Source organism: Coregonus clupeaformis, unplaced genomic scaffold (genome assembly GCF_020615455.1).
Source record: "Coregonus clupeaformis isolate EN_2021a unplaced genomic scaffold, ASM2061545v1 scaf2309, whole genome shotgun sequence".
NCBI lineage: Eukaryota > Metazoa > Chordata > Actinopteri > Salmoniformes > Salmonidae > Coregonus > Coregonus clupeaformis.
In genome coordinates this window covers 14,613-35,000 of record NW_025535763.1, presented here as the reverse complement: position 1 = coordinate 35,000, position 20,388 = coordinate 14,613, and the positions used below count along the sequence as shown (strand labels likewise).

At 48.5% G+C, this 20,388-nt stretch overlaps 1 protein-coding gene across 1 annotated transcript in view; it reads left to right on the top strand.

Annotated features, from left to right (window-relative positions):
* Positions 1-20,174, top strand: part of LOC121557202 (epithelial membrane protein 2) — a 31,715-nt gene extending 11,541 nt beyond the window's left edge. The window contains exons 2-5 of the mRNA XM_045219366.1: positions 9,886-10,002; positions 14,569-14,677; positions 18,101-18,241; positions 19,597-20,174. Coding sequence (XP_045075301.1) covers positions 9,925-10,002; positions 14,569-14,677; positions 18,101-18,241; positions 19,597-19,766 — 498 coding nt within the window. The 5' untranslated portion in view covers positions 9,886-9,924 and the 3' untranslated portion in view covers positions 19,767-20,174. The remainder of the gene's footprint in view (positions 1-9,885; positions 10,003-14,568; positions 14,678-18,100; positions 18,242-19,596) is intronic.
* The last annotated feature ends 214 nt before the right edge of the window (positions 20,175-20,388 follow it).

Genomic DNA, 20,388 nt, shown 5'->3' with positions numbered 1-20,388 from the left:
AGAATCTGAAGTCAAATGTTTGCTGATGATCTGGTGCTTCTGTCCCCAACCAAGGAGGGCCTATAGATCTTCTGCACAGATTCTGTCAGACCTGGGCCCTGACAGTTAATCTCAGTAAGACAAAAATAATGGTGTTCCAAAAAAGGTCCAGTTGCCAGGACCATAAATAAACATTCCATCAAGACACCATTGCCCTAGAGCACACAAGAAACTATACATACCTCACCCTAAACATCAGTGCTACAGGTATCTTCCACAAAGCTGTGAACGATCTGAGAGACAAGGCAAGAAGGGCCTTCTGCGCCATCAAAATGAACATAACATTTGACATCTCAATTAGGATCTGGCTTAAAATACTTCAATCAGTTATAGAACCCATTGCCCTTTATGGTTGTGAGGTCTGGGGTCCGCTCACCAACCAAGAACCAACCAAGAATTCACAAAATGGGACAAACACCAAATTGAGACTCTGCATGCAGAATTCTGCAAAAACATCCTCAGTTTATAACTTAACCTCTACTGGATGGGTGTTCCGAAATCGGGACAGTTGTTGCTCAATGATGTTGTAAACAAAAGCTAATTTTCACGGACATAGACATGTCTTATATGGGCAGAAAGCTTAAATTCTTGTTAATCTAACTGCAGTGTCCAATTTACAGTAGCTATTACAGCGAAAAAATACCATGCTATTGTTTGAGGAGGCAACTGGTTTGATACATTCACCTCTGAAGGTAAATAATGTACTTACATTCAGTAATCTTGCTCTGATTTGTTATCCCGAGGGTCCCACAGATAAAATATAGCGTAGTTTTGTTTGATAAAATCAATTTTTATATCCTAACATGATCAATGTTGTATGCACGATCAATTTTATATTCTCACTCGTTCAACTTGCAAAGAAAGAAATCTGTGAAAATCTAAAGCTAAACCTTGTTTCAGCCAGTCAAGTTAGGTTCCTATTTATTCCTCAGACACTCCAGAAGGTAACCAGCCTTCGTCATTCTGCATTAGGTATATCCGATACAGAAACAATTTTAGCCACGAAGACACGACATCATTACGCGCCGATGAGACGGGTGGTGTTCACTTGATTGACTGTATCTTGGTCCAATGACCACCTATTGTTTTGAAACATTGCTAGCTAGATAGCCAATGAGCTGGGCTTTACAGGAGTATGAGCTGGTCCTTTGTATTCAGCACCCGCGCAACATGGTTTAGTGTCCATTGGAAATCTAAACAAGGAAGCGTTACGCACAGCTCCATTTTAGTAAGCAAAGTTTTCTGCAAATTTTGAAAGTACAATATGGCGGAAAAGTTAATTTAGTTAAAATTAAGCTAAATCAAATTCCAGGTATACAGATTTGGACGAGATTAAAGAAGAAATCGACTGGGAAAGTATCACAGAACCAGTAGATGAGGACTTAGTGAATATAGTTTAGACTCAACAGCTGAAGATATGTTTTTGGAAGGAGAGGACGCCACTTTAGACTGGTAAGTGAAATACGTTAATTTCTGCTCATGCGAATGCAGTTGTTTGAATGATTGCATATTATTCATTTGAGATATTTTTGAGATTTTTTTCCTTTGATTGCTAGATATCATTGATATATAATCACTAATGAAATATTTTGTTGCCTTACAACCTGGAATTAAAATAGATTTTGGGGGGGTTTGTATCATTTGATTTACACAACATGCCTACCACTTTGAAGATGCAACAAATGTTTTTGTGTGAAACAAACAAGAAATACGTTTTAAAAAACTTGAGCGTGCATAACTATTCACCCCCCCAAAGTCAATACTTTGTAGAGCCACCTTTTGCAGCAATTACAGCTGCAGGTCTCTTGGGGTATGTCTCTATAAGCTTGGCACATCTAGCCACTGGGATTTTTGCCCATTCTTCAAGGCAAAACTGCTCCAGCTCCTTCAACTTGGATGTGTTCTGCTGGTGTACAGCAATGTTTAAGTCATACCACAGATTCTCAATTGGATTGAGGTCTGGGCTTTGACTAGGCCATTCCAAGACATTCAAATGTTTCCCCTTAAACCACTCGAGTGTTGCTTTAGCAGTATGCTTAGGGTCATTGTCCTGCTGGAAGGTGAACCTCCGTCCCAGTCTCAAATCTCTGGAAGCCAAGGGGGATGAATACTTTTGCAAGGCACTGTATATATATATATAAATAAATAAAAGCCAGTGGGGGCTGGTGACGGGAGGACGGCCCACAACAACGGCTGGAATGGAACAGCACCAAACAGACGAAAACCATGTGCTTGATACCATCCCACTCACCCCACCCCGGCCACCACTACAGAGCCGTCCCTCCCCATTCCACTCACCCCCACCCCGGCCACCACTACGAGCCAGTCCTACCATCCCACTCACCCCACCCGGCCACCACTACGAGCCGTCCTCCCATCCCACTCACCCCACCCCGGCCACCACTCAGCCGTCCCTCCTCCATTCCACTCACCCCCACCCCGGCCACCACTACGAGCCGTCCTCCCCATCCCACTCACCCCACCCCGGCCACCACTACGAGCCGTCCTCCCCATTCCACTCACCCCCACCCCCGGCCACCACTACGAGCCGTCCTCCCATCCCACTCACCCCACCCCGGCCACCACTACGAGCCGTCCCTCCTCATTCCACTCACCCCGGCCACCACTACGAGCCGTCCTCCCCATCCCACTTCACCCCACCCCGGCCACCACTACGAGCCGTCCTCCCCATTCCACTCACCCCGGCCACCACTACGAGCCGTCCTCCCCACCCCACTCACCCCACCCCGGCCACCACTACGAGCCGTCCTCCCCATCCCACTCACCCCACCCCGGCCACCACTACGAGCCGTCCTCCCCATTCCACTCACCCCACCCCGGCCACCACCACTACGAGCCGTCCTCCCCATTCCACTCACCCCCACCCCGGCCACCACTCACGAGCCGTCCTCCCATCCCACTCACTCCCCACCCCCGGCCACCACTACGAGCCGTCCTCCCCATTCCACTCACCCCCCACCCCCGGCCACCACTACGAGCCGTCCTCCCCACCCCACTCACCCCACCCCGGCCACCACTACGAGCCGTCCTCCCCATCCCACTCACCCCCACCCCCGGCCACCACTACGAGCCGTCCTCCCCATCCCACTCACCCCACCCCGGCCACCACTACGAGCCGTCCTCCCCATTCCACTCACCCCACCCCCGGCCACCACTACGAGCCGTCCTCCCCATCCCACTCACCCCGGCCACCACTACGAGCCGTCCTCCCCATTCCACTCACCCCGGCCACCACTACGAGCCGTCCTCCCCATCCCACTCACCCCGGCCACCACTACGAGCCGTCCTCTCCCCATCCCACTCACCCCACCCCGGCCACCACTACGAGCCGTCCTCCCCATCCCACTTCACCCCCACCCCGGCCACCACTCGAGCCGTCCTCCCCATCCCACTCACCCCACCCCCGGCCACCACTACGAGCCGTCCTCCCCACCCTCACTCCCACCCCGGCCACCACTACGAGCCGTCTCCCCCATCCCACTCACCCCGGCCACCACTACGAGCCGTCCTCCCCACCCCACTCACCCCCACCCCCGCCACCACTACGAGCCGTCCTCCCCATTCCACTCACCCCCACCCCGGCCACCACTACGAGCCGTCCTCCCCATCCCACTCACCCCGGCCACCACTACGAGCCGTCCCTCCCCATCCCACTCACCCCGGCCACCACTACGAGCCGTCCTCCCCACCCCACTCACCCCCACCCCCGGCCACCACTACGAGCCGTCCTCCCGTTCCACTCACCCCACCCCGGCCACCACTACAGGCCGTCCCTCCCCATTCCACTCACCCCCACCCCGGCCACCACTCACGAGCCGTCCTCCCCATCCCACCCCGGCCACCACTCACGAGCCGTCCTCCCCATCCCACTCACCCCCACCCCGGCCACCACTACGAGCCGTCCTCCCCACCCCCACCCGGGCCACCACTACGAGCCGTCCTCCCCATCCCACCCGGCCACCACTACGAGCCGTCCTCCCCATCCCCACTCACCCCACCCCGGCCACCACTACGAGCCGTCCTCCCATCCCCACCCGGCCACCACTACGAGCCGTCCTCCCCATCCCACTCACCCCACCCCGGCCACCACTACGAGCCGTCCTCCCCATCCCACCCGGCCACCACTACGAGCCGTCCTCCCCATCCCACCCCGGCCACCACTACGAGGCGTCCTCCCCTCACCAGCCTTATTTACCATTGGTACACACACTTCACCACAGTGGTTGGGTTCCCCCTACTCTATATAATATATATATATATGTTTATAGATATGTGTTGTTTATTTGATGTATTGATACAGGGCTCATCCGTAAAAGTATTCTTACTGAATTTTTCTATTTATTCAGCTTGACCCCTGCTATTGTCTCTGGCTCCACACCTCCCCCGCCCGGCCATCTAGAGGTGTGAAGAGGTGCTGTCTCTGGCTCCACACCCCCCGGCCATCTAGAGGTGTGAAGAGGCCAGCCTGACCCCCGCTGCTGCCATCTCTGGCTCCACACCTCCCCGGCCATCTAGAGGTGTGAAGAGGCCAGCCTGACCCCCGCTGCTGCCATCTCTGGCTCCACACCTCCCCCCCCCCCGGCCATCTAGAGGTGTGAAGAGGCCAGCCTGACCCCCCGCTGCTGCCATCTCTGGCTCCACACCTCCCCCCGGCCATCTAGAGGTGTGAAGAGGCCAGCCTGACCCCCGCTGCTGCCATCTCTGGCTCCACACCTCCCCCGGGCCATCTAGAGGTGTGAAGAGGCCAGCCTGACCCCCCGCTGCTGCCATCTCTGGCTCCACACCTCCCCCGGGCCATCTAGAGGTGTGAAGAGGCCAGCCTGACCCCCCGCTGCTGCCATCTCTGGCTCCACACCTCCCCCCCCCCCGGCCATCTAGAGGTGTGAAGAGGCCAGCCCAGAAGATGATGTGGAGCCACTTCCACCAACATGTCGACTGAAAAGGCAGCCAGGACCTCAGCTGGACATGACTGGAGAGTACAGCCCCCTTCCACTTCACCCCTCTACTCCTGCCACCGGTGGTGTTCACCTGCCGAAACCCAACCCTGGCGTTGCAAGCGCCACGCTCTAACCAACTGAGCTACACGGGAGACCAACACACGTGATAACACGCACTATACACACACATCCATGGACGTATGTACTGTAGATATGTAGTAGTGGTGGTGGAGGAGGGGGAGGGGCCTGAGGGCACACAGGTGTGTTTTCTTTTTAATACATTCGCAAACCATTTTTTTGCTTCGTCATTATGGCGTATTGTGTGTAGATTGATGAATATTTTTTATTTATTTAATCCATTTTTAGAATAAGGTTGTAACGTAAACAAAATGTGGAAAAAAATAAAAAAGGGGTCTGAATACTTTCCCGAATGCTCTGTATTTCCCATCAGACCCCGCAAAGAATTTGAAAACAAAAAAAAACGATCTTGATAAACTCCCCAAAATCTATTGGGTGAAATACCACAGTGTGCCGCCACAGCAACACGATTTGTGGCCCGTTGCAACCGGCGGAGCACAAACAACATTGTAAATACAGCCTGTATTTATCTGTTTACAACACTGTACACAGCCAATAATATAACATTTGAAATGTCTATATTTTTTTTACAGCTTTGATTGTAATGTTTAATGTTCATTTCTGATTTGTTTATTTCCTGTCTTTTTCACTTGCTTTGGCAATGTAAACATATGTTTCCCATGTCAATAAAGCCCTTTGAATTGGAATAGAGAGAGAGAGAGATGTGTGTGTGAGCATTTAGATTGGCAGTGTGTCAAATTTAACCACACTGTTTTCTCCAGACCTCTATGATTGTCTTTACTAGTGACTCCTTAGTCATCATTACTGATCTGTTGATTGTCTTTACTAGTGACTCCTTAGTCATCATTACTGATCTGTTGATTGTCTTTACTAGTGCCTCCTTAGTCATCATTACTGATCTGTTGATTGTCTTTACTAGTGCCTCCTTAGTCATCATTACTGATCTGTTGATTGTCTTTACTAGTGTCTCCTTAGTCATCATTACTGATCTGTTGATTGTCTTTACTAGTGACTCCTTAGTCATCATTACTGATCTGTTGATTGTCTTTACCCTGTGCCTCCTTAGTCATCATTACTGATCTGTTGATTGTCTTTACTAGTGTCTCCTTAGTCATCATTACTGATCTGTTGATCGTCTTTACTAGTGACTCCTTAGTCATCATTACTGATCTGTTGATCGTCTTTACTAGTGACTCCTTAGTCATCATTACTGATCTGTTGATTGTCTTTACTAGTGTCTCCTTAGTCATCATTACTGATCTGTTGATTGTCTTTACTAGTGACTCCTTAGTCATCATTACTGATCTGTTGATCGTCTTTACTAGTGACTCAGTCATCATTACTGATCTGTTGATCGTCTTTACTAGTGACTCCTTAGTCATCATTACTGATCTGTTGATTGTCTTTACTAGTATCTCCTTAGTCATCATTACTGATCTGTTGATTGTCTTTACTAGTGACTCCTTAGTCATCATTACTGATCTGTTGATCGTCTTTACTAGTGACTCCTTAGTCATCATTACTGATCTGTTGATCGTCTTTACTAGTGACTCCTTAGTCATCATTACTGATCTGTTGATCGTCTTTACTAGTGACTCCTTAGTCATGATTACTGATCTGTTGATTGTCTTTACTAGTGTCTCCTTAGTCATCATTACTGATCTGTTGATCGTCTTTACTAGTGACTCCTTAGTCATCATTACTGATCTGTTGATTGTCTTTACTAGTGACTCCTTAGTCATCGTTAGTGATCTGTTGATCGTCTTTACTAGTGTCTCCTTAGTCATCATTACTGATCTGTTGATTGTCTTTACTAGTGTCTCCTTAGTCATCATTACTGATTTGTTGATTGTCTTTACTAGTGTCTCCTTAGTCATTTACATTTTACATTTACATTTTAGTCATTTAGCAGACGCTCTTATCCAGAGCGACTTACAGGAGCAATTAGGGTTAAGTGCCTTGCTCAAGGGCACATTTACGCCATTTAGCAGACGCTCTTATCCAGAGCGACTTACAAATTGGTGCATTCACCCTATAGCCAGTGGGAAAACCACTTTACATTTTTTTTTTTTGGGGGTGGGTTGGGGTAGGGGGGTGTAGAAGGATTACATTATCCTATCCCAGGTATTCCTTAAAGAGGTGGGGTTTCAAATGTCTCCGGAAGGTGGTGAGTGACTCCGCTGTCCTGGCGTCGTGAGGAGCTTGTTCCACCATTGGGGTGCCAGAGCAGCGAACAGTTTTGACTGGGCTGAGCGGGAGCTATGCTTCCGCAGAGGAAGGGAGCCAGCAGGCCAGAGGTGGATGAACGCAATGCCCTCGTTTGGGTGTAGGGACTGATCAGAGCCTGAAGGTACGGAGGTGCCGTTCCCCTCACTGCTCCATAGGCAAGCACCATGGTCTTGTAACGGATGCGAGCTTCAACTGGAAGCCAGTGGAGTGTGCGGAGGAGGGGGGTGACGTGAGAGAACTTGGGAAGGTTGAACACCAGACGGGCTGCGGCATTCTGGATGAGTTGTAGGGGTTTAATGGCACAGGCAGGGAGCCCAGCCAACAGCGAGTTGCAGTAATCCAGACGGGGAGATGACAAGTGCCTGGATTAGGACCTGTGCCGCTTCCTGTGTAAGGCAGGGTCGTACTCTCCGAATGTTGTAGAGCGTGAACCTGCAGGATCGGGTCACCGCCTTGATGTTAGCGGAGAAAGCGACAGGGTGTTGTCCAGGGTCACGCCAAGGCTCTTCGCACTCTGGGAGGAGGACACAACGGAGTTGTCAACCGTGATGGCGAGTCATGGAACGGGCAGTCCTTCCCCGGGAGGAAGAGCAGCTCCGTCTTGCCAGGGTTCAGCTTGAGGTGGTGATCCGTCATCCATACTGATATGTCTGCCAGACATGCAGAGATGCGATTCGCCACCTGGTTATCAGAAGGGGGAAAGGAGAAGATTAGTTGTGTGTCGTCAGCGTAGCAATGATAGGAGAGGCCATGTGAGGATATGACAGAGCCAAGTGACTTGGTGTATAGGGAGAATAGGAGAGGGCCTAGAACTGAGCCCTGGGGGACACCAGTGGTGAGAGCACGTGGTGCGGGAGACAGCTTCTCGCCACGCCACTTGGTAGGAGCGACCGGTCAGGTAGGACGCAATCCAGGAGTGAGCCGCGCCGGAGATGCCCAGCTCGGAGAGGGTGGAGAGGAGGATCTGATGGTTCAAAGTATCAAAGGCAGCAGACAGGTCTAGAAGGACAAGAGCAGAGGAGAGAGAGTTAGCTTTAGCAGTGCGGAGAGCCTCCGTGACACAGAGAAGAGCAGTCTCAGTTGAATGACCAGTCCTGAAACCTGACTGGTTTGGATCAAGAAGGTCATTCTGAGAGAGATAGCAAGAGAGTTGGCTAAAGACGGCACGCTCAATAGTTTTGGAAAGAAAAGAAAGAAGGGATACTGGTCTGTAGTTGTTGACGCCAGTGGGATCGAGTGTTGGTTTTTTGAGAAGGGGTGCAACTCTCGCTCTCTTGAAGACGGAAGGGACATAGCCAGCGGTCAGGATGAGTTGATCAGCGAGGTGAGGTAGGGGAGAAGGTCACCGGAGATGGTCTGGAGAAGAGAGGAGGGGATGGGGTCAAGCGGGCAGGTTGTTGGGCGGCCTGCAGTCACAAATGTCGCAGGATTTTATCTGGAGAGAGGGGGAGAAAGAAGTCAAAGCATAGGGTAGGGCAGTGTGAGTAGGGACCAGCAGTGTCATTAGACTTAACAAACGAGGATCGGATGTCGTCAACCTTCTTTTCAAAGTGGTTGTCGAAGTCATCCACAGAGAGAGGGAGGGGGGGGGGGGGGATTCAGCAGGGAGGAGAAGGTGGCAAAGAGCTTCCTAGGGTTAGAGGCAGATGCTTGGAATTTAGAGTGGTAGAAAGTGGCCTTAGCAGCAGAAACAGATGAAGAAAATGTAGAGAGGAGGGAGTGAAAAGATGCCAGGTCGGCAGGGAGTTTAGTTTTCTTCCATTTCCGCTCCGCTGCCCGGTACCACAGGAATGGATCCTGTTGTAGTTCACACAGGGAGTTTGCTGATTTATTATTATTTACAGGGTATTATTAACAGGGTATTATTAACAGGGTATTATTAACAGGGTATTATTAACAGGGTATTATTAACAGGGTATTATGCACGGAGTTATTATTAACAGTTATTATTAACAGGTATTATTAACGGGGTATTATTTACAGGGTATTATTAACAGGGTATTATTAACAGGGTATTATTAACGGGGTATTATTAACAGGATTATTATTAACACGGTATTATTAACAGATATTAACGGATTATTAACAGGGTATTATTAACAGGGTATTATTAACAGGGTATTATGCACAGGGTATTATTAACAGGGTATTATTAACAGGGTATTATGCACAGGGTATTATTAACAGGGTATTATTAACAGGGTATTATGCACAGGGTATTATTTACAGGGTATTATTAACAGGTATTATTAACAGGGTATTATTTACAGGGTATTATGCACAGGGTATTATTAACAGGGTATTATTAACAGGGTATTATTAACAGGGTATTATTAACAGGGTATTATTTACAGGGTATTATTTACAGGGTATTATTGAAGTGTGTGTGAACTATATAATCTCTCTCTCTGTCTCTCTCTCTCTCTGTCTCTCTCTCTCTCTCTCTCTGCCTCTCTCTCTCTCTCTCTCTCTCTCTCTCTCTCTCTCTCTGCCTCTCTCTCTCTCTCTCTCTGCCTCTCTCTCTCTCTCTCTCTCTCTGCCTCCCTCCGTCTCTCATTAGGTTCCTGTGTAACAGAGACAGACAGACAGACAGACAGACATGTTGGTGATATTAACCTTCATTATCCTCTTCCACGTCATCTCAGGCATCCTCCTCTTCATCAGCACCATCAACAATGTACAGTACATACCCAGCTCTTTGTCCAAGTCAGTTAATGCATGCATATAGTGCATTCGGAAAGTATTCAGACCCCTTGACTTTTTCCACATTTTGTTACGTTACAGCCTTATTCTAAAATTGATTAAATAAAAAATGCTCCTCATCAATCTACACACAATACCCCATAATGCAAAGCGAAAAACAGTTTAGGATTTTTTGCAAATTTATTAAAAATAAAAAAACAGAAATTATTTACATAAGTATTCAGACCCTCTGCTATGAGACTCGAAATTGAGCTCATGAGGTCGAAGGAATTGTCCGTAGAGCTCCGAGACAGGATTGTGTCGAGGCACAGATCTGGGGAAGGGTACCAGCATTGGAGGTCCCCAAGAACACAGTGGCCTCCATCATTCTTAAATGGAAGAAGTTTGGAACCACCAAGACTCTTCCTAGAGCTGGCTGCCCGGCCAAACTGAGCAATCGGGGGAGAAGGGCCTTGGTCAGGGAAGTGACCAAGAACCCAATGGTCACTCTGACAGAGCTCCAGAGTTCCTCTGTGGAGATGGGAGAACCTTCCAGAAGGACAACAATCTCTGCAGCACTCCACCAATCAGGCCTTTATGGTAGAGTGGCCAGACGGAAGCCACTCCTCAGTAAAAGGCACATGACAGCCTGCTTGGAGTTTGCCAAAAGGCACCTAAAGGACTCTCAGACCATGAGAAACAAGATTCTCTGGTCTGATGAAACCAAGATTGAACTCTTTGGCCTGAATGCCAAGCGTCACGTCTGGAGGAAACCTGGCACCATCCCTACGATGAAGCATGGTAGTGGCAGCATCATGCTGTGGGGATGTTTTTCAGCGGCAGGGACTGGGAGACTAGTCAGGATCGAGGGAAAGATGAACGGAGCAAAGTACAGAGAGATCCTTGATGAAAACCTGCTCCAGAGCGCTCAGGACCTCAGACTGGGGTGAAGGTTCACCTTCCAACAGGACAACGACCCTAAGCACACAGCCAAGACAACGCAGGAGTGGATTCAGGACAAGTCTCTGAATGTCCTTGAGTGGCCCAGCCAGAGCCCGGACTTGAACCCGATCGAACATCTCTGGAGAAACCTGAAAATTGCAGCGACGCTTCCCATCCAACCTGACAGAGCTTGAGAGGATCTGCAGAGAAGAATGGGAGTCAGTTAAGAACAAATTCTTATTTACAATGACGGCCTACACCGGACAAACCCGGACGACGCTGGGCCAATTGTGCGCCGCCCTATGGGACTCCCTATCACGGCCAGTTGTGATACAGCCTGGAATCGAACCAGGGGGGTCTGTAGTGACGCCTCAAACACTGAGATGCAGTGCCTTAGACCGCTGCGCCACTCGGGAGTACCAAGCTTGTAGCGTCATACCCAAGAAGACTCGAGGCTGTAATCGCTGCCAAAAGGTGCTTCAACAAAGTACTGAGTAAAAGGGGTCTGAATACTTACGTAAATGTAATATTTCAGTTTTTGTAGTTTTAATACATTTGCAAAAATGTCTAAATACCTGTTTTTGCTTTGTCATTATGGGGTATTGTGTGTAGAGTGATGAGGGAAAAAAAGTCTGGAAAAATTCAAGGGGTCTGAATACTTTCCGAAAGCACTGTACATATTCATGTAGGGGGTGTGTCCTGTTCCACAATGTCTTGTCATATATATAGATAGCTACTTCCTAAATGTTCTCTCTGTCCTCTCTAGGCATGGTGGGTGATCTCTGCTCTCTCTAGCTACTTCCTAAATGTCCTCTCTGTCCTCTCTAGGCATGGTGGGTGATCTCTGCTCTCTCTAGCTACTTCCTAAATGTTCTCTCTCTGTCCTCTCTAGGCATGGTGGGTGATCTCTGCTCTCTCTAGCTACTTCCTAAATGTTCTCTCTGTCCTCTCTAGGCATGGTGGGTGATCTCTGCTCTCTCTAGCTACTTCCTAAATGTTCTCTCTCTGTCCTCTCTAGGCATGGTGGGTGATCTCTGCTCTCTCTAGCTACTTCCTAAATGTCCTCTCTGTCCTCTCTAGGCATGGTGGGTGATCTCTGCTCTCTCTAGCTACTTCCTAAATGTTCTCTCTCTGTCCTCTCTAGGCATGGTGGGTGATCTCTGCTCTCTCTAGCTACTTCCTAAATGTTATCTCTGTCCTCTCTAGGCATGGTGGGTGATCTCTGCTCTCTCTAGCTACTTCCTAAATGTTCTCTCTCTGTCCTCTCTAGGCATGGTGGGTGATCTCTGCTCTCTCTAGCTACTTCCTAAATGTCCTCTCTGTCCTCTCTAGGCATGGTGGGTGATCTCTGCTCTCTCTAGCTACTTCCTAAATGTTCTCTCTCTGTCCTCTCTAGGCATGGTGGGTGATCTCTGCTCTCTCTAGCTACTTCCTAAATGTTCTCTCTGTCCTCTCTAGGCATGGTGGGTGATCTCTGCTCTCTCTAGCTACTTCCTAAATGTTCTCTCTCTGTCCTCTCTAGGCATGGTGGGTGATCTCTGCTCTCTCTCTAGCTACTTCCTAAATGTCCTCTCTGTCCTCTCTAGGCATGGTGGGTGATCTCTGCTCTCTCTAGCTACTTCCTAAATGTCTCTCTCTGTCCTCTCTAGGCATGGTGGGTGATCTCTGCTCTCTCTAGCTACTTCCTAAATGTTCTCTCTGTCCTCTCTAGGCATGGTGGGTGATCTCTGCTCTCTCTAGCTACTTCCTAAATGTTCTCTCTCTGTCCTCTCTAGGCATGGTGGGTGATCTCTGCTCTCTCTAGCTACTTCCTAAATGTCCTCTCTGTCCTCTCTAGGCATGGTGGGTGATCTCTGCTCTCTCTAGCTACTTCCTAAATGTTCTCTCTCTGTCCTCTCTAGGCATGGTGGGTGATCTCTGCTCTCTCTAGCTACTTCCTAAATGTTCTCTCTCTCTGTCCTCTCTAGGCATGGTGGGTGATCTCTGCTCTCTCTAGCTACTTCCTAAATGTTCTCTCTGTCCTCTCTAGGCATGGTGGGTGATCTCTGCTCTCTCTAGCTACTTCCTAAATGTTCTCTCTCTGTCCTCTCTAGGCATGGTGGGTGATCTCTGCTCTCTCTAGCTACTTCCTAAATGTTCTCTCTCTCTGTCCTCTCTAGGCATGGTGGGTGATCTCTGCTCTCTCTAGCTACTTCCTAAATGTCCTCTCTGTCCTCTCTAGGCATGGTGGGTGATCTCTGCTCTCTCTAGCTACTTCCTAAATGTTCTCTCTCTGTCCTCTCTAGGCATGGTGGGTGATCTCTTGCTCTCTCTAGCTACTTCCTAAATGTTCTCTCTCTGTCCTCTCTAGGCATGGTGGGTGATCTCTGCTCTCTCTAGCTACTTCCTAAATGTTCTCTCTCTGTCCTCTCTAGGCATGGTGGGTGATCTCTGCTCTCTCTAGCTACTTCCTAAATGTTCTCTCTGTCCTCTCTAGGCATGGTGGGTGATCTCTGCTCTCTCTAGCTACTTCCTAAATGTTCTCTCTCTGTCCTCTCTAGGCATGGTGGGTGATCTCTGCTCTCTCTAGCTACTTCCTAAATGTTCTCTCTCTGTCCTCTCTCTAGGCATGGTGGGTGATCTCTGCTCTCTCTAGCTACTTCCTAAATGTTCTCTCTCTGTCCTCTCTAGGCATGGTGGGTGATCTCTGCTCTCTCTAGCTACTTCCTAAATGTTCTCTCTGTCCTCTCTAGGCATGGTGGGTGATCTCTGCTCTCTCTAGCTACTTCCTAAATGTTCTCTCTTGTCCTCTCTAGGCATGGTGGGTGATCTCTGCTCTCTCTAGCTACTTCCTAAATGTTCTCTCTGTCCTCTCTAGGCATGGTGGGTGATCTCTGCTCTCTCTAGCTACTTCCTAAATGTTCTCTCTCTGTCCTCTCTAGGCATGGTGGGTGATCTCTGCTCTCTCTAGCTACTTCCTAAATGTTCTCTCTCTGTCCTCTCTAGGCATGGTGGGTGATCTCTGCTCTCTCTAGCTACTTCCTAAATGTTCTCTCTGTCCTCTCTAGGCATGGTGGGTGATCTCTGCTCTCTCTAGCTACTTCCTAAATGTTCTCTCTGTCCTCTCTAGGCATGGTGGGTGATCTCTGCTCTCTCTAGCTACTTCCTAAATGTTCTCTCTCTGTCCTCTCTAGGCATGGTGGGTGATCTCTGCTCTCTCTAGCTACTTCCTAAATGTTCTCTCTCTCTTGTCTCTCTCTCTCTAGGCATGGTGGGTGATCTCTGCTCTCTCTAGCTACTTCCTAAATGTCCTCTCTGTCCTCTCTAGGCATGGTGGGTGATCTCTGCTCTCTCTAGCTACTTCCTAAATGTTCTCTCTGTCCTCTCTAGGCATGGTGGGTGATCTCTGCTCTCTCTAGCTACTTCCTAAATGTTCTCTCTCTGTCCTCTCTAGGCATGGTGGGTGATCTCTGCTCTCTTTAGCTACTTCCTAAATGTTCTCTCTGTCCTCTCTAGGCATGGTGGGTGATCTCTGCTCTCTCTAGCTACTTCCTAAATGTCCTCTCTGTCCTCTCTAGGCATGGTGGGTGATCTCTGCTCTCTCTAGCTACTTCCTAAATGTCCTCTCTGTCCTCTCTAGGCATGGTGGGTGATCTCTGCTCCAGGAGGCAGTGTGATTTATACTGATCTGTGGTACTCCTGTAATGTCACATGTCTCCCTGTCAAGAACAGTGCTTCCACTGACGCAGGTAACCTAACAGCTCTTACCATGAAGTATGCATGTCTGTTAGTATACAGGACGTCTCTGAGTCTCCCTCTCTCTCTCTGTCTGTGTAACACTCCTCTCTCTCTCTCTGTCTGTGTAACACTCCTCTCTCTCTCTCTGTCTGTGTAACACTCCTCTCTCTCTCTCTGTCTGTGTAACACTCCTCTCTCTCTCTCTGTCTGTGTAACACTCTTCTCTCTCTCTCTCTGTCTGTGTAACACTCCTCTCTCTCTGTCTGTCTGTCTGTGTAACACTCCTCTCTCTCTGTCTGTCTGTCTGTGTAACACTCCTCTCTCTCTGTCTGTCTGTGTAACACTCCTCTCTCTCTCTCTGTCTGTGTAACACTCCTCTCTCTCTCTCTGTCTGTGTAACATCTCTCTCTCTCTCTGTCTGTGTAACACTCCCTCTCTCTCTCTCTCTGTCTGTGTAACACTCCTCTCTCTCTCTCTGTCTGTGTAACCTCTCCTCTCTCTGTCTGTGTAACACTCTCTCTCTCTCTGTCTGTCTACACTCTCCTCTCTCTCTCTGTCTGTGTAACACTCCTCTCTCTCTCTCTGTCTGTATAACACTCCTCTCTCTCTCTCTGTCTGTGTAACACTCCTCTCTCTCTGTCTGTCTGTCTGTGACACTCCTCTCTCTCTGTCTGTCTGCCTGTGTAACACTCCTCTCTCTCTGTCTGTCTGTCTGTGTAACACTCCTCTCTCTCTCTCTGTCTGTCTGTCTGTAACACTCCTCTCTCTCTGTCTGTGTATCACCTCTCTCTCTCTCTGTCTGTCTGACTGTGCCTACTCTCTCTCTCTCTCTCTCTCTCTGTCTGTGTAACTCCTCTCCTCTCTCTCTCTCTCTCTGTCTGTAACCTCTCTCTCTCTCTCTCTGTCTGTGTAACACTCCTCTCTCTCTCTCTGTCTGTAACACTCCTCTCTCTCTCTCTCTGTCTGTGTAACACTCCTCTCTCTCTCTGTCTGTGTAACCCTTCTCTCTCTCTCTCTGTCTGTGTAACACTCCTCTCTCTCTCTCTGTCTGTGTAACACTCTCTCTCTCTGTCTGTGTACTACTCTCTCTCTCTCTGTCCTCTCTCTCTCTCTGTCTGTGTAACACTCCTCTCTCTCTGTCTGTCTGTCTGTGTAACACTCCTCTCTCTCTCTGTCTGTCTTGTCTGTGTAACACTCCTCTCTCTCTGTCTGTGTAACACTCCTCTCTCTCTCTCTCTGTCTGTGTAACACTCCTCTCTCTCTCTCTCTCTGTCTGTGTAATACTCTCTCTCTCTCTCTGTCTGTGTAACACTCCTCTCTCTCTCTCTCTGTCTGTGTAACACTCCTCTCTCTCTCTCTCTGTCTGTGTAACACTCCTCTCTCTCTCTCTGTCTGTGTAACACTCCTCTCTCTCTCTCTCTGTCTGTGTAACACTCCTCTCTCTCTCTCTCTGTCTGTGTAACACTCCTCTCTCTCTCTCTCTGTCTGTGTAACACCTCCTCTCTCTCTCTCTGTCTGTGTAACACTCCTCTCTCTCTCTCTGTCTGTGTAACACTCCTCTCTCTCTCTCTGTCTGTGTAACACTCCTCTCTCTCTCTCTGTCTGTCTGTCTGTGTAACACTCCTCTCTCTCTGTCTGTCTGTCTGTGTAACACTCCTCTCTCTCTGTCTGTCTGTCTGTGTAACACTCCTCTCTCTCTCTCTCTCTGTCTGTCTGTCTGTGTAACACTCCTCTCTCTCTGTCTGTGTAACACTCCTCTCTCTCTCTCTGTCTGTCTGTCTGTGTAACACTCCTCTCTCTCTCTCTCTCTCTCTCTGTCTGTGTAACACTCCTCTCTCTCTCTCTCTCTCTCTCTCTCTGTCTGTGTAACACTCCTCTCTCTCTCTCTGTCTGTGTAACACTCCTCTCTCTCTCTCTGTCTGTGTAACACTCCTCTCTCTCTCTGTCTGTGTAACACTCCTCTCTCTCTCTGTCTGTGTAACACTCCTCTCTCTCTGTCTGTCTGTCTGTCTGTGTAACACTCCTCTCTCTCTCTCTGTCTCTCTGTCTGTGTAACACTCCTCTCTCTCTCTCTGTCTGTGTAACACTCCTCTCTCTCTCTCTGTCTGTCTGTCTGTGTAACACTCCTCTCTCTCTCTCTGTCTGTCTGTGTAACACTCCTCTCTCTCTCTCTGTCTCTCTGTCTGTGTAACACTCCTCTCTCTCTCTCTGTCTGTGTAACACTCCTCTCTCTCTCTCTGTCTGTGTAACACTCCTCTCTCTCTCTCTCTGTCTGTGTAACACTCTTCTCTCTCTCTCTCTGTCTGTGTAACACTCCTCTCTCTCTGTCTGTGTAACACTCTCTCCTCTCTCTCTCTGTCTGTGTAACATCTCTCTCTCTCTCTGTCTGTGTAACACTCCTCTCTCTCTCTGTCTGTGTAACACTCCTCTCTCTCTCTCTGTCTGTGTAACACTCCTCTCTCTCTCTCTGTCTGTGTAACACTCCTCTCTCTCTCTCTGTCTGTGTAACACTCCTCTCTCTCTCTCTGTCTGTGTAACACTCCTCTCTCTCTCTCTCTGTCTGTCTAACACTCCTCTCTCTCTGTCTGTGTAACACTCCTCTCTCTCTCTCTCTGTCTGTGTAACACTCCTCTCTCTCTCTCTGTCTGTGTAACACTCCTCTCTCTCTCTCTCTGTCTGTGTAACTCTCTCTCTCTCTCTCTCTCTCTGTCTGTGTAACACTCCTCTCTCTCTCTCTCTCTGTCTGTGTAACACTCCTCTCTCTCTCTCTGTCTGTGTAACACTCCTCTCTCTCTCTCTCTCTGTCTGTGTAACACTCCTCTCTCTCTCTCTCTCTCTGTCTGTGTAACACTCCTCTCTCTCTCTCTCTGTCTGTGTAACACTCCTCTCTCTCTCTCTCTGTCTGTGTAACACTCCTCTCTCTCTCTCTGTCTGTGTAACACTCCTCTCTCTCTCTCTCTGTCTGTGTAACACTCCTCTCTCTCTCTCTCTGTCTGTGTAACACTCCTCTCTCTCTCTCTGTCTGTGTAACACTCCTCTCTCTCTCTCTGTCTGTCTGTCTGTGTAACACTCCTCTCTCTCTCTCTGTCTGTCTGTCTGTGTAACACTCCTCTCTCTGTCTGTCTGTCTGTGTAACACTCCTCTCTCTCTCTCTGTCTGTCTGTCTGTGTAACACTCCTCTCTCTCTCTCTGTCTGTCTGTCTGTGTAACACTCCTCTCTCTCTCTCTGTCTGTGTAACACTCCTCTCTCTCTCTCTCTCTCTGTCTGTGTAACACTCCTCTCTCTCTCTGTCTGTGTAACACTCCTCTATCAATTCAATTCAATTTAAGGGATTTATTGACATGGGAATCATATGTTTACATTGCCAAAGCAAGTGAAATATATAAAACAAAAGTCACAAACAGTCTCTCTCTGTCTCTCTCTCTCTCTGTAGCCTATCTACAGGCCGTCCAGGCCACTATGATCCTGTCCACCATTCTCTGCTGTGTGGGGTTCTTTGTGTTCATCCTGCAGCTCTTCAGACTGAAACAAGGAGAGAGATTCATTTTTACAGCCATCGTCCAGCTACTGTCTGGTGAGTGGCCAATACTGTTCATGCTGAAATACCACTCAAAGATATACGTCTACGCCAGGTTTTCCTACTGTCTGGTGAGTGGCCAATACTGTTCATGCTAAAATACCACTCAAAGATATACGTCTACGCCAGGTTTTCCTACTGTCTGGTGAGTGGCCAATACTGTTCATGCTAAAATACCACTCAAAGATATACGTCTACGTCAGGTTTTCCTACTGTCTGGTGAGTGGCCAATACTGTTCATGCTAAAATACCACTCAAAGATATACGTCTACGTCAGGTTTTCCTACTGTCTGGTGAGTGGCCAATACTGTTCATGCTAAAATACCACTCAAAGATATACGTCTGCGCCAGGTTTTCCTTGCTATAAACCAATGTACCTACACTGTAATTACACCTGGCAACATAGGGTATTAGTTCCTTCAGAAGGTATTCTCAGCCCTTGACTTTTTCCACATTTTGTTGCGTTACAGCCTGTATTAAAATGTTTGTGTCACTGGCCTACACACAATACCCCATAATGTCAAAGTGGAATTATTATTATTTTTTAAATAAAAAATGAAAAGCTGAAATGTCTGGAGTCAATCAGCATTCAACTTTATGTCCTGAATACAAAGCGTTATGTTTGGGGCAAATCCAACTCGTCACCACGCTTCATATTTTCAAACATAGTGGTGGCTGCATCATGTTATGGGTATGCTTGTCATCAGCAAAGACTAGGGAGTTTTTTTTTTAGGATAAAAAGAAACAGAATAGAGCTAAGCATGGGCAAAATCCTAGAGGGAAAACCTGGTTCAGTCTGCTTTCCACCAGACACTGGGAGACACATTCACCTTTCAGCAGGACAATAACCTAAAACACAAGGCCAAATATACACTGGAGTTGCTTTCCAAGACGACGGTGAATGTTCCTCAGTGGCCTGGTTACAGTTTTGACTTAAAATCTGCTTGAAAATCTACGGCAAGACTTGAAAATGGTTGTCTAGCAAAGATCAACAACCAACTTGACAGAACTTTAAGAATCTTAAAAAATAATAATGTGCAAAGTGCTTAGAGACCCAGAAAGACTCACAGCTGTAGTCGCTGCCAAAGGTGATGTGTTGACTCAGGGGTGTGAATACGTCTGTAAATTAGATATTTCTGTATTTCATTTTCAATAAATTATGGGGTAATGTGTGTAGACGGATGAGATTTTTTATAATTTTTTTTTAATCCATTTTGAATTCAGGCTGTAACAATGTGTAATATGACAAGGAGTACAGTGTTCCTGTTTAAACGTCCTGTCAGTTGTAGGGGTTCTGTACCCTACGACCTTCCTATCCTAGTTCCTAACTCTAACCCCCCCCCCCCTCGCAGGCCTGTGTGTGATGATCGGAGCGTCCATCTACACGGCGGAGAGAGAGGGTTTTACGGAGGAGTCTCTAAGGAAGGGGGGATACGGTTCGTCCTACGTCCTGGCCTGGGTCAGCTTCCCCATGACCCTCATCAGTGGACTCATGTATCTGGTGCTGAGGAAACGCAAATAGACGCAACACCCCCATAATATACCCTGGAAACCCTATCCAACCCCTCATGTATCTAGCGCTGTGGAAACACAGACACAGCAACACCCCATAATATACCCTGGAAACCCTATCCAACCCCCTATCAAACCTTGACAAGGAGCCAAGGAGAGGACGCTCTATAGGACTGTTGGAACGTAGCCCAGTAGGCCCCGCCCCCTGAGGATTCTGCTTCAGGAAGAGAGCAATACAACATCTAGCTATGTTAGTCCTAGTCCATAGGGTACACCTGGTGTAGAAGACAAGGTGGACTATGTAGGATTGTCCGTCTGTCTGCCGGCCTGTCTGTGAGTTGGTCTGGCTGTCTGCCGGCATGCCTGCCTGCCTGTGAGTTGGTCTGTCTGTCTGCCTGCCTGCCTGTGAGTTGGTCTGTCTGTCTGCCTGCCGGCCTGCCTGTGAGTTGGTCTGTCTGTCTGCCTGCCGGCCTGCCTGTGAGTTGGTCTGTCTGTCTGCCTGGCGGCCTGCCTTTGAGTTGGTCTGTCTGCCGGCCTGCCTGTGAATTGGTCTGTCTGCCTGCCTATCTGTCTGTGAGTCTGTCTGTCTGCCTGGCGGTCTGTCTGGTGAAAGAAGCTGAGATGTTAATATC